The following is a 13,184-nucleotide window of genomic DNA, read 5'->3' on the forward strand; positions in this document are numbered from 1 at the left end:
GATGCTGTGATGAAAAATGAGGTTGTGACTCCCTATGTGAGGTCCGATGATCAAATTAGAGATATGTTTACTAAAGCACTAGGCGGACGTGAGTTCGGGGTATTTTGGAGCATGGTGGGCCTATGCTCTAGCTTGAGGGGGAGCATTAGAAAATCTATTGAAGGGTAATATCATCATTTTACACTCACTATAAGGTCCAACAGCTACTTTAACTTATTCTCTGTGTTTAGTTTTGTCTCTTGTCCTATTTTCATGTAATTTGAACAAGTATGTTGGGAGATATAAGGGTTTAAGTGTTTTTAAGTGTTAAGGGGTATTTGTGTAATTTAATTTCAGAAGTATTATAAAAAGATTGGGGGTCGACTTGACCCCTAAGAAGAGCCTTTCAAGCGCTTTAATTTCTTTCCTCTTTTCTCTTTTTCACTCACTCTCTCCAAAACCCTAAATTTCTCACTTTTACAGACTATATATGCATCGCTCCCTCCCTCCCTCCCCCCTTGTGAGAGCTAGGTGGTTCCAATCCACCTGGGTTAGGTTCTGTCCGCCCCTGGTCTACATGGGTTAGGTACTTGGCTTTCCGCACTTAAAAGACCGGTCTGTTAGGTTATATTGATTAGGCGTTTGACATGGTATCAGAACTGGGCACCACGTTCCGCATTCGAATCCCGGCGGAAGCGGTAGGGAACGGGAACGGTGGGTGTTAGAGCTAGGTGGTTCCGGTCCACCTGGGTTAGGTTCCGTCTGCCGTCCACATGGGTTAGGTACTTGGCTTTCCGCACTTAAAAGACCGGTCTGCTAGGTTTGTAGGGCCCCCAAAAAAATGAGAAAAGAACAGTGTGACTTTCCAAACACTAGCATATTAAATGTGCTTTTATATGGCTACAAATTAGATTACAGCAATAAGATTGTACTTTCAAGCTCAACCTTTGCAGTGATGGTTGGAGGGACAAACCTATCTTCCATCATGATGACTGGCTCAGCAATTGTTTGTTCTTTTTCTTTTCCTAGTTAAGGACTCATTCTTTTTTTCTAAATTGAGATCAATAATCTGTTTCTGTGAAGCACTTTCTGAGCCACATGGCAGCTGCGTTAAAAAATCTTTCTATGATTTTGTATTATGAAATCCAACCAAACTATTTCTTCATGCTCTATCTCAAAAGATAAAATAATTTATTTCATAAAAACCCAGAGATCTATTAGATATGAGAAATATTTCTCTGTGATATGACAAATGTAAAATTTCTCTGGCTTTATTGCACTTTTCCAAACAATGAAAACATATATGAATTAAAACTTGATTGCACTTTCCCTAAAAAAGGGGGAGCTTGCTTCAAACAGACAAGTCTTCATTCTTTGATGGGCTTGCTTAGTACACATTGCCGCATACCATATTTGACCATTATGAGACACCACTACTAAAGCTGTTTCTGAGTCCTGTTTGTGTAAAATTTACTTGCATTTATCTGCTTTACAATTAGTAGGATCCTTCCTTCTGTACATATAAGCTAAGCATGGCGGGATTGTATGACAAGGTAGATTCTTTCTCATTTATTTGTTTTATCTTTCTTACATTCATTTTTTTTTTTCCCAGTGAGAGTGGGGTTACTTATAGGGAGTGGGCACCTGGCGCAAAGGTCTGTTTTCCTAATGTTCTGATAAATATTGAACTTTCTTAGCATGACCTTGTACTCTATTCTTTTCCATTTGAGCTAGTCCTATCTATTGAGCACAACTCTGAACAGATCATCGGTTTTGCTTTTTTTTTTTTTTTGAGAAATTGCTAATTTTATTCAAAGAAGCAAAGTGCACTATAAAAAAGCAAAGTGCTTTTAATATCTTTATGTGTGTGTGTCTATATGTATACTTTATGAAGTAGCATATCACATTTTATGTTACATCCTGAAATTTTGTTTATTTATGTTGTTTTTCTGCATCTAATTACTGCTTCTTCTTTTTTTTCCAGTCTGCATCATTGATTGGTGATTTCAACAATTGGAACCCCAATGCTGATATTATGACACGAGTATGCCATATTCATTCTTTTCTTATTTTTTAGTGATAATGCATGCAACCCGTTAAAGCTGCATCTCATGAGGCCCAAAATTAAGTGCATGTGTTCTCACACGTCACATTATCAAGAGGCAACACTATATGATTCCAAGTTTTGTCAATGCTCTTTATGTTATCTCGTAGTCACTATATGGAAATCCATCTTCTCTCAAAGTAGTTGTCATTAGTCTAAGCCTTCAAGAAGTGCTTGGAAGTTAACTAGTCCAATCTGAGCTGGATAATGTAGATCCAGATCAACATACCTGGCAATAAGTTCATCCAGGTATGTTTGGTCTGAATTTAGGAGTAATGCAAAGCATATAGAAGATGTTAGGAATTAAACGCCCTAATTCCAAACTAACGAGAGCAATAGTAATAATCGCAAAAGAAGAAAAAATAAAGCACGAAAAAAATACAACAAGATTTATACATGTTCGCCTCAAGGTGAGACTATGTCCTGTCTTTCGTCGCTGCAATAATCCACTATGAAGATGAAATAGTTTACAAGAGAAATCGCATACACTTACAAGTGTTTTTCTCTAGCCTCTCTCGGACCGCAACTCAAGATCCTTCTCCGTTAAAACCCTAATAGTGACACCCCAAATATAAACAGAAAACTAGGGCAACCACAATACAAGTGTGAAATCCCCAAACCGCCCTTAATGACACAACAGTTAATGATCCGCGTACCGACTCAGCGTAAGGCGTTGATTAGGCTCCACAACTTAACAAAAGATACTATGGATAGACATTTGGAGGAAAAGGAAGAAGCAGGTAAGTATCTTATTTTTAGTGTCTTCAATTTTTTTGGTTAGTCTCATCTACCCTATTATAGTAGTTGCTATTTTTTTTTTTTTTTAAATGATGCTGAATTTTATTATGAGAGCTCAAAAGAGCAGATTACACGAGGGGAAGCCTTCCCAAACAATAAGAGATTGTTGGGAGGTTCCAAATTTAACCAATTTATCAGCTAAAGAATTGGCTGATCTAGGAGCGAGGTTCAAATTACAATGAATGGATGACATAATGTCAGCAATACAATCAGTGATTGGCCAGTGGCGCCAAGGAGGGGAGCTTTCTTTTGAACACCAGCTGATGACAGTCTTTGAATCGCTTCAATAATCAGTTTGCCATGGAGCCGCTCTTTAAAGATTTGGAGGCCGAATAAAAGAGCACTCACTTCAGCAGTATTTGAGTCAGCAATACCCACCGGCCCTACACTGCTGTCTATGAAAATACTACCAGCTCCAGTCGACCCAGGACAACCTAAAGCACTTCCATCAAAATTGAGTTTGATGCAGTCGTAAGGGGGAGGATCCCAAGTGGCGATAACTGGATTCCTACGGGGGCTTGCCATGTGCACTATCAAACCCTAATTTTCTCGAATGGAGACGCCCGATAGAGAAGCAAACTCCTTCCTAGAATGTATCCAGCTCGAGATAAGGCCCACTGCCTGAGAAGCTATATTATCGGGGTTGCTAGCCTTGGAGTTGAATCTCCGGTTGTTTCGCTCTAGCCATATACACCATGGGACATGTGCAAGGCATGCCAAGAGAATTATCTTACCCAGCTTAGGAAAGCGTATCCCCATAACCATCTCAAAGGTGCTGAAAAGGTCTTGATGTAGCCCCATTTGGAGACCAATCTTCTGAAATATCTTCATCCAGACTTGCCATGAAAAGTCTCAATGTAAGAGAACATGCTGGACTGTCTCGTCGCACACACCACAAAGGGGACAAGTGCGATCGGGGGCGGTGTAACCTCTTTTATGGAGGTTGTCAGAGGTGAAGATTTGTTCCCTGATGGCTGTCTACATGAAGAATTTGATTTTATTAGGTGCTGAGAGCTTCCATGCCAGGTTTGGCTTGTGCTCATGCATGCTGTAATCTTGTTTTCTAATGTGAGAGTAGGGGGATGCAACTTTGAATCGGCCATTAATGCTGGGCTTCCATGTCAGTTTATCAACTGCATGCTCACGAATAGTAGTATTGTTGAGTCTGGAGAGGAGAGAGAAAAACACCGTAGTTTCCTCATCATTTAATCCCTGGCGAAACGTAAGACTTCATGAGCGATCTCTCCAAGAATCAGCCACTGAGCAAGAGAGGTCCCTCGCTACCCTAGAGAGCCTCGGGAAATCCTCGGAGGGGGCGGGGGCCACACCATTCATCTGACCAAAAGAGGAGGGTCCTTCCATTGCCTGTGTGAAAGGAAGTTGCATCTCTGAATATTGGGAGGAACTTTTGAATTGATTTCCATATCGGGGATAGGAGCTGAGTAGCGCCATCCTCCCTCCACCAGGCAGCCGAAGGTTGAAGATAGAACCTGACCATATCACCCCATAGGTTGTTATGCTTGATGTTGAAGTTCCAGATCCATTTGAGCAAAAGGGCACTGTTCTAGTAGTTGCTATTGTTAACAAAATACTGAAGCATATTTTTCATTTTTTGTTTTTTTCTGAAAAGTGGTTTGAGAAAGTTTTCGTTTATGACTTGTATGTTTACACTTTTTTTTTTTTTTTTTGAAATGATGCTGATTTTTATTAAGACAAAAGCTCAAAAGAGCAATTTACAAAGGAGTGAAGCCTTCCCAAACAATGAGAGATTGCTGGGAAGTTCCGAATTTTGCCAATTTATCAGCCAAAGAGTTGGTTGATCTAGGAATGAGATTCCAATTACAATCAATAGAAGATACAATATCAGTAATATTATCCGTGATGGACCAGTGGCGCCAAGGGGGGGGTTGGGGGGAGCTGTCTTTGGAACACCAACTAATAACAGTCTTTGAGTCGCCTTCAATGATTAACTTGCCATGGAGACGATCCCTAAACATGACTTGTATGTTTACTTTTATTCAATAAACTCTCAGAATCTACCAGAACAATTTTTTTGAGGCCTTGATTTGTTTTTTTTTTTTTTTTGAAATAGTTTTTAGGTTTTATTAACAAGTCATTTGATACAAGAAGAGGAATTCCCCACTACAAGTGAGGATTGGGAGAGCCCATTCTTAAGCCAACATATCAGGTATATTTAGTTGCGGCTCTAAGGGTGACACTGATGTGGATTCAGTAACCGTGATCGCATTCGGGACGAAAGCATCTCCTTTTTTTGACAAAAAGTGAGATTTATTGCAAAGAAAGAAAGAAAACACAACCTCACTAGAGGGACCCTCCGTTTACAACAAGGGATTGGAGGGAGGAGCCTCTCTTAGCAAGGGAATCAGCTAGAGAGTTAGCTGATCGAGGCACATGCACCCAAGTACAATGTAATAGAGGAATAATATCAGAAATCTGTGGTAAAGGAAGTGCACTAGCTGATGATCACTTAAGAGTCTCCCTCAACGATTAAGGGTCTACAAAGGTGGTTCCAAAAAATGATAAGGCCATGGAGAAGAGCAAGGAGCTCCGCTGAAGTAGAGTCAGTCATCCCCATGGGACCGGCATGGGAACTGAGAATGTTGCTGTTTGAATCCTGAAAGATTCACCCAGATCCAGCAGCCCCCGGATTGGCCCTAGCGCTCCCATCAAAGTTCAGCTTGATAAAACCGGGGGAAGGAGGGGTCTAGGCCATGATGGGTGGAGAGTGTGGAGAAGCAGACATGTTGGTTACAACTTTCCAGTTGGTGCGAAAGGGGGAAACCCAAGAGGCAAGCGAATTCTTTCAAAGAATGGAGGCAGGCAGATACGTGACCAACTATGCTGTGAGAGACTTCCTCAGTATTGCAGCATTTTTGGTTGGATCTTTGGTTATTGCGCTCCTTTCAGAGAGCCAAGGAATGTGGGGGAGACAAGCTGAAAGGAGGATTCTCCCAAGCTTAGGCAGAGGTATTCTCCAAGATGAAATTGTTGATGCTGGTGAGTGTACCTGGAGGCAAAATTGAAGGCCAATGCAACTGAGGATGCTGCTCCAAACTCGCGAAGAGTATGGACAATGGAGAAGAAGGTGTGGCACTGTTTCATCACTGGAATTGCAGAGGGGGCATAGGCTACAGGGAGAGTTGTTTCCACGCCTACGAAGATTGTCAACAATTAGGATTTTTTTTTAGCATGGCGCACCAGAATTGAATTTTGGGAGGGGCTGAAATCTTCTAGGCCAAAGCAACTTTGTGCTTAGGGGTGCTGTCGAACCAGCCAAGAATAAGCTTGTAGGCTTGAGGCCATCGAGAAAAGACCATTGCTTTCTAGTTTCCAGATGATTTCATCCATATGGTTGTCTCGGATTTTGATGAATTCAAGGTCAAAGAGGAGCATGGTGACAAGCAAAGCTTCATCATCAGCCAGCGCCCTTCTGAAGTTGAAGTTCCAGCAGTTCATCGGAATCCAGGAGTCGACCACCAAGGCAAATTGGTTCTTACTGACCTGGAGAAGGGGGGCATTTGTTGTGCAGAAAGGACCCAAGCCACACCACCAGTCGAACCAAAAACAGAGGACGTGCCAGAGCCAGCGAAGAATTGAATCTCTGCTTCAAAGATACTGAGTAGGGGGTAAAAGTATCGCCACCGTGGAGATAATTTCTGCCTCATCCCCCAGAGTTCCACCAGCATTGGGACCAGTTGATCTTGGCGACAATCATGGGATGCCAGATTGGGGTAGGAGTATTGAATTTCTGGAAACATTTGATAAGTAAGGCACTGTTCATGTTTCCGGTTAGATGTATGTTTAGGCTGCCGAGATCTATGGGGCGGCAGACCTCAGTCCAATTGATGAGGTGATACTCGAAGCTGTTGCTTGAGCCCTTCCGGAGGAAATTTTTCTTAAGGGTGTCGATTTGATTTCTGATGGCAGCAGGGTATTTGAGGAAGGAAATGTAGTAATTAGGGATGCCCACCAGGGAGGATTTTGAGGAAAGTGAGATGCTTCACCTCCTCTAAGGTGCCACACCCGAATATGTTTGTGTCGTTAGCAGATTGAAGCAAAGGAATGATGAATACATATCCTTGGCGATTACTTCAGACTTTTACAAGATTATGGCATTTTGTAGATCTTTGACTGTCTGGTTGACACTCCCCTGAGGCTTAACCATATGGTTAACTCTTTGGCATGAAATGGGTACTCTCAAAACACCTTGTCATGAAAGTTTCTATTCTTTCACTTAAGCTCCACATGTTTCTTAGTTTGTTCGATGTTTGCTTGTGTTTGATATTCAACTCTAGCTTCTAGGTTAAGGCAGTGTACATTGTTTGTAATACTAAGAAAGTACATTTGATATATAATTTATATAAAAATTATAGGGTAATTTTCAAAGATAACCTTCTTAGGTGTTGGAGTTTCAAGCACAGCCACTTGACGTGTTTCTATTTCCTAATATGGGTAATGGAAATTGTTGAAACCATGGGCATACTATTCTTAGACAATATTATTATTAAAGCTTAGCAAGAAATAGAAGTGGGATCTCACTTTTGCATGAGGAAACCCACGGAGTTGTCCTCCCCTCCACCCTCTTAAAGCTATTGTAATGTCTCTGGATCATCAGTTGTTAGTCTTTAACCCATACTTTTATTGTGTCTGTGTATCATACAATCATGGGTTGCATTCGACAGTGTCAACAATGAAAACATATTATATCTATTGGCTGCTAGCATACTCCATGAAATAGTAAGCTAGTTTTGGTGATACTTTCTCATTCTCAGTGTCTTCTATAAATGTCAAATTGTGTAGATTTATTAGATACATCCGCGAGTTGTGGCACCTAAAGGAGCTTGGTTGGGCTTCAGTGGATGCAATGGGATTGACTGGCGGTATCCTACTGATGTGGGACACCAGTACTACTGAGGTGCTTGATTGTTGTTGTGGCTCTCACTCCCTTGGCATCAAGCTGCGAGACGAAGGTTTGGGGAACATTTGGTGCCTAGTCAGTGTCTACGACCCTACCAGACACCATGAGCACCACCTATTTTGGGAGGATCTATTGAGGACTTGTCAGATGTGGCCTATTCCTCTGATGCTTGTGGGCGACTTCAATGTTACTCGCTTCTGCCATGAGAAATCCTTGTCATCCCGGAGAATCACAACCTCCATGAGGCTATTTGCTGACTTTATTGGCAGCTAGGACCTGGATGAGATTACCCTATCTGGGAAGACCTTCACTTGGTCAAATGGCAGGCAACCCCCTGTCCTCTCAAAGCTAGACTGATTCTTAGCCAGCAATGATTGGCTTCAGATCTACAACAATGTCTCCAACAAAGTGCTCAATCGAGTTGTCTTTGATCATTGGCCGATTATGGTTGATACCCATTTTGGAAGTTGCACCCCCCCCCCTTTTCTTTCAGATTCAACAATAATTGGATGGCGGAACCCTCTTTTGATCTATCTCTCAAATCCTTTTGGAAGAACATGACCGTTGCTGGCCCGAGCGGGTGGACCTTCTCATTCAAGCTCAAGATGTTGGAGTCGTTGTTGCGGTCCTGGGCCTCTTCCTTGGCTGTGAGAGCCAATGCCCTTGCTTAGATAACCGCTCTCGACTCTAAGGAGGAATCTAGAGGTCTCTCTTCTCCGGAAGTCTCTCAGAGGTATGCCCTTCAAGGGCAATTGCAGTTCTTTGCCCACAACGAGTTAGTGCACTGGAAGTAATGTGCAAGATTCAAATGACTCTCCGATGGGGAGGCTAATACTAAATTCTTCCATGCAGTCGCCTCTGCACGAAGAAGGGCCAACCGCATTGCCATGCTCAACGTCAAAGGTGAGACAACCTCGGACCGAATCCTTATTTCTGACTCACTGGTAATTTTTTTTGCAGATTTATACGCTGATCACCAGCCATTCTGCCCCTTCTTCCAAAGGGTTAACCTCTAGGTTATTCCATCAGCTGCAGCTAGCCTCATCGAGCTCCTCTTCTCTAGTCGGGAAATTGAAATTGCAGCCCTTGATCTTCCTCAGGATCGCGCTCTGGGCCTTGATGGATTCAACGGGAATTTTATCGCCGTTGCTGGCCCGTCGTCAAAGACGATATTTCCGGCATGGCCCGCTCCTTTTATCTGCATGACATAAAATATAGAAGTATTGGAGCCTCTTTCATCGCCCTCATCCCTAAAAAAGATGGGGCAGAGCTCCCATCCGACTTCTGGCCGATTAGTCTCCCCACCAGTGCATATAAGGTGATTGTGTGCCTCCTTGCTAGTTGACTCAGGGCAGTCCTCCCTATTACCATTCACCATGGTCTGAGTGCTGTTATTAAGGGAAAAAACATTCTTGATTTGGCCATGGCATGTCATGTACTTAGTCACCATTTCAAGGTCCGAAAGCTCCCCAGATTCATCCTTAAGCTTGACTTTGAAAAGACATTTGACAGAGTTAACTAGAAGTTTCTGGACACCCTCCTGGGGAAGATGGGGTTCGGGGAAAAATGTTGCTTCTGGATCCAAAGTTGCATCTCCTCTGCAGGCTACTCCGTCCTTCTCAACGGAACAATTTGTTGGTACTTTAAGGGATCTAGGGGAATCAGATAGGGAGACCCCCCTCTCCCCCTTGCTCTTCAACATGGTAGTAGAATATCTATCCTCCTTGATCTACTCTGCCAAGAACATGGGATGGCTCCTCCCCATGACAGATTGCACAACCTTTGATATTCCGATTCTCCAGTTTGTGGTTGATACTATTTGCTTCGGAGTTGGTACTATGGACTAGATCAGAAAATTGCATGTTGTTCTGGGATTATTTGAATTGGTTTCCGGTCATAACATAAACTAGGGAAAAATCACTTTTCTTGGCTACCACATTGATCCATCTGGGCTTTAGGATATGGCGGACTACTTGGGATGCTCTGTGGGAAATATGCCAGCTACTTATCTTGGGCTCCCACTTTTTGATTCTTGGCCTTCGCCGTCATTATGGTTCCCCCTCATTGAGAAATTTGAAAAGAGGCTAGCCACTTGGAGGGGTAAACTCTTATCAACAGCGGGGCATCTCACTCTCCTCAAGTCTTGTCTGGTTGGGCTACCAAATTATCTGTTATCATTCATGCACTGTCTAGCCTCCATTTGCTAAAAAATTGATGCCATCCGTCAACGATTTCTCTGGAGAGGTTCAGAAGACGCCTTCAGATACCATTTGGTTAGTTGGAAGGATATTTGGATGCCTCATAATAGGGGAGGATTGGGCATCCGGCCTACAAGAGAAATGAACAAAGCTCTTATGCTCAAATGGATTTGGAATTTCAACAACAAGCATAACAGTTTATGGAGGAATATGGTGAAATTCTACCTTCAGTTTGCGGGTGCTTGGTGGAGAAAGGGTTGCACCACTCGCCTCCTATCCCTGATATGGAAATCAATTTTCAAGCTCCTTCTAGTATTCAGAGATGGTACCTCGTTTCACACGGGCAATGGAAGGATCCTTCTCTTCTGGTCGGATGAATGGTGTGGCCCCCGATCCCTCTCCGAGGACTTCTCGGGGCTGCATAGGGTGGCTAGCGACCTCTCTTGCTTTGTGGGTGATTCATGGAGTGATCAGTCGTGGAGTCTCCCATTCCACCGGGGATTAAATGATGAGGAATCGTGGGCTTTTTGCTCTCTCCTTACCGGACTCAGCAGTACTATTATCCGGGAGCATTCAGTTGATAAGCTGATTTGGAAGCCCAATAATAATGGCCGATTCACTGTTATTTCTGCTTACTCTCATATAAGAAAACAAGACTACAATATTCATGAGCACAAGGCGAATCTGGTTTGGAAACTCTTAGCGCTAAGCAAAATCAAATTTTTCGTGTGGTCGGCCATCAAAGAACATATTCTTACTTCGGACAACCTTCACAGAAGAGGTTTCACTGCCCCCGGTCTTTATTGTCCCCTTGTGGTGAGTGCGAAGAGACAGTCCAACATGTCCTCTTACACTGTGGATTTTCGTGGTAAGTTTGGATGAAGATTTTTCCAAAAAATGGGCTCCAAGTGTGGCTACATCACCTCTTTGTCACCTTTGAGATGGTTGGAGGGATTCTCCTTCCTCGGTTGGGCAAGTTAATACTTTCGGCTTGTCTTGCGCATGTTCCATGGTGCATTTGGCTCGAGCGGAACAACTGGAGATTTAACTCCAAAGCTAACACCCCGGAGAACACGGCTTCTCTTGCCGTTGGCCTCATCTCGATCTGGCTTCATACAAGGAAGGATTTTGCCACTCTATTCGGGGTCTCCCTTCAGGAAAATTGGAATTTGATAGCCCGTATGTCTGGCCCCTTCAGAACTCCGAGCATGGCCATCTGGGATCCTCCCTCTTGCAACTGCATTAAGCTGAATTTTGATGGTAGTGCTATTGGATGTCCTGGGCCGGCTGGAGCAGGCAGTGTGTTCAAAGGTCACAATGGAGACCCTATTCTTTCTTATGTTGGTCCAGTGGGCATTGCCAATTCTAATACTGCTGAAGTTAGTCTTTGTAATTTCTGTATTTTCTTGTTTATATATATACATCTTTTTCAAAAAAAAAAAAAGAAATACTGCTGAAGTTAGTGCTCTGCTGTTCGACCCCCAAATCTTCAGGGATCATCTCCATGGCAAGTTAATCATTGAAGGCGACTCGAAGACTGTTATTATTTGGTGTTCAAAGACAACTCCCCCACTTGGCGCCACTGGCCCGTCACTGATAGCATTGCTGACATTGTATCTTCTACTCATTGTAATTGGAATCTCATTCCTAGATCAGCCAACTATGTGGCTGATAAATTGGCAAAATTCGGAATTTTGCCAATTTGTTTGGGAAGACTTCCCTCCTTTGTAAATTACTCTTTTGAGCTTTTGTCTTAATAAAAATCAACATCATTTAAAAAAAAATTGTGTAGATTTACTTTGGTGCAACTTTTATATAGGAAGAAGTTCCACATTTGATGAAAGGGAATTTGAGGAGATAACGTGTTCTAGGGAAAATAACCTTTCTAGGGTGCAAACTTAACATGTCTTATAAAGAATAATAGAAGTTTTTTGGTTTGAACCAGTGTTATACGACCTGTACTGGACCGGCCAGTTGAACTGGGTTCTACTAGATCCGTTTTTTGCTATCCTTGGGGCATTATGCTCACCTGGGTAGTGGTCCATGTGGCTAATATAAATCCAAGCGATTGTACTAAACATTGACCATTGATTCTAAAAAACATATCCTCACATAAACTTCCAACCAAGACTTCTTTAATACTCAACCATCAAGTAACTGGCTGCTACATATTACCGACTCTAGATTAGAACTGGATTCCAACCAAACCACCTAGTAGACTGTCTCATGTTTGAACATTTTATGAACCAGTACATTGGTCTCTGTTCACCAAAACTTGGGCCTCCTGGAGTATACGAATTATTTACATTATATGTCAATTAGTTATTATTTCAATAAGGTCCATTGAATTGATTATCCATTTGCAGGATGAGTTTGGTGTGTGGGAGATTTTTTTACCTAACAACGTGGATGGTTCACCTCCTATTCCTCATGGCTCCCGGGTGAAGGTACTTTTTCCTTGTATGTGCAATAGTAACATCTTTTTTTTTTTCGTTTGAGATTGCAATGTGCAATAGTAACATCTGATAGCCAGTGTTTGATGTTTGCTTCTAAAGTAAAAAGTTCACTTGTTAGGACATGTCTGTCTGTCTTACTATGGCAAGTTCAATTTCAGAAAATTAGTACATTTTTTTATGAATGTAAACTCTGTTTTGCCTTTAATAAATGGTAATTTGGGTTTACATCTGTGCTTCTGATGCCTGAAGTAGATCATCTATCATATTATTTGAGTCATAGTTTCAACTCTGTGCTTTTCTTTTAGCAACTCATGGTGTTGAAACCATCCTAAACACCCCCTTAAATCGAGGTAAACAAGTATTTCAGAAAGAAACAAGAAAGCTTATTCAATATAGTAATAGTCTTAGTTGAACTTAAAAATGTGGGATGTAAAATCATCATATAATTTAAGAGCCATTTTAGAAATGAACAAGAAATCAATGAATTAAAGGGGAAAGAAAATGAATGCAGAACAGGGGAAAATGCAGAAGAGGGCTCTTTCTAAAAAAGAATGAAGAATAATAGTTAAGCTTTCTGAAAAGAGGGTTTTATTTGGAACCTTTGAACTGAATTTATTGCCTGATAACCTTCTTCTCTTCTAAACGAAATTCTGACAAATTGTGTAAAGAAAAAAGAAAAGAATGGTGGACATTAGGACAGGCACTCTGGA

General features: G+C 42.0%; 1 protein-coding gene across 1 annotated transcript in view; it reads left to right on the plus strand.

The window, feature by feature from the left end:
- LOC137956867 (1,4-alpha-glucan-branching enzyme 2-2, chloroplastic/amyloplastic-like) overlaps positions 1-13,184 on the plus strand; it is a 76,692-nt gene that overhangs the window by 27,926 nt on the left and 35,582 nt on the right. Inside the window, exons 5-7 of the mRNA XM_068804520.1 lie at positions 1,592-1,634; positions 1,964-2,023; positions 12,385-12,465. Coding sequence (XP_068660621.1) covers positions 1,592-1,634; positions 1,964-2,023; positions 12,385-12,465 — 184 coding nt within the window. The remainder of the gene's footprint in view (positions 1-1,591; positions 1,635-1,963; positions 2,024-12,384; positions 12,466-13,184) is intronic.

The sequence above is a fragment of the Aristolochia californica genome, unplaced genomic scaffold (assembly GCF_029961685.1).
Source record: "Aristolochia californica isolate CCGP_79_NKW_82.1479 unplaced genomic scaffold, dmAriCali1.0.hap1 SCAF_2, whole genome shotgun sequence".
Classification (NCBI taxonomy): Eukaryota; Viridiplantae; Streptophyta; class Magnoliopsida; order Piperales; family Aristolochiaceae; genus Aristolochia; species Aristolochia californica.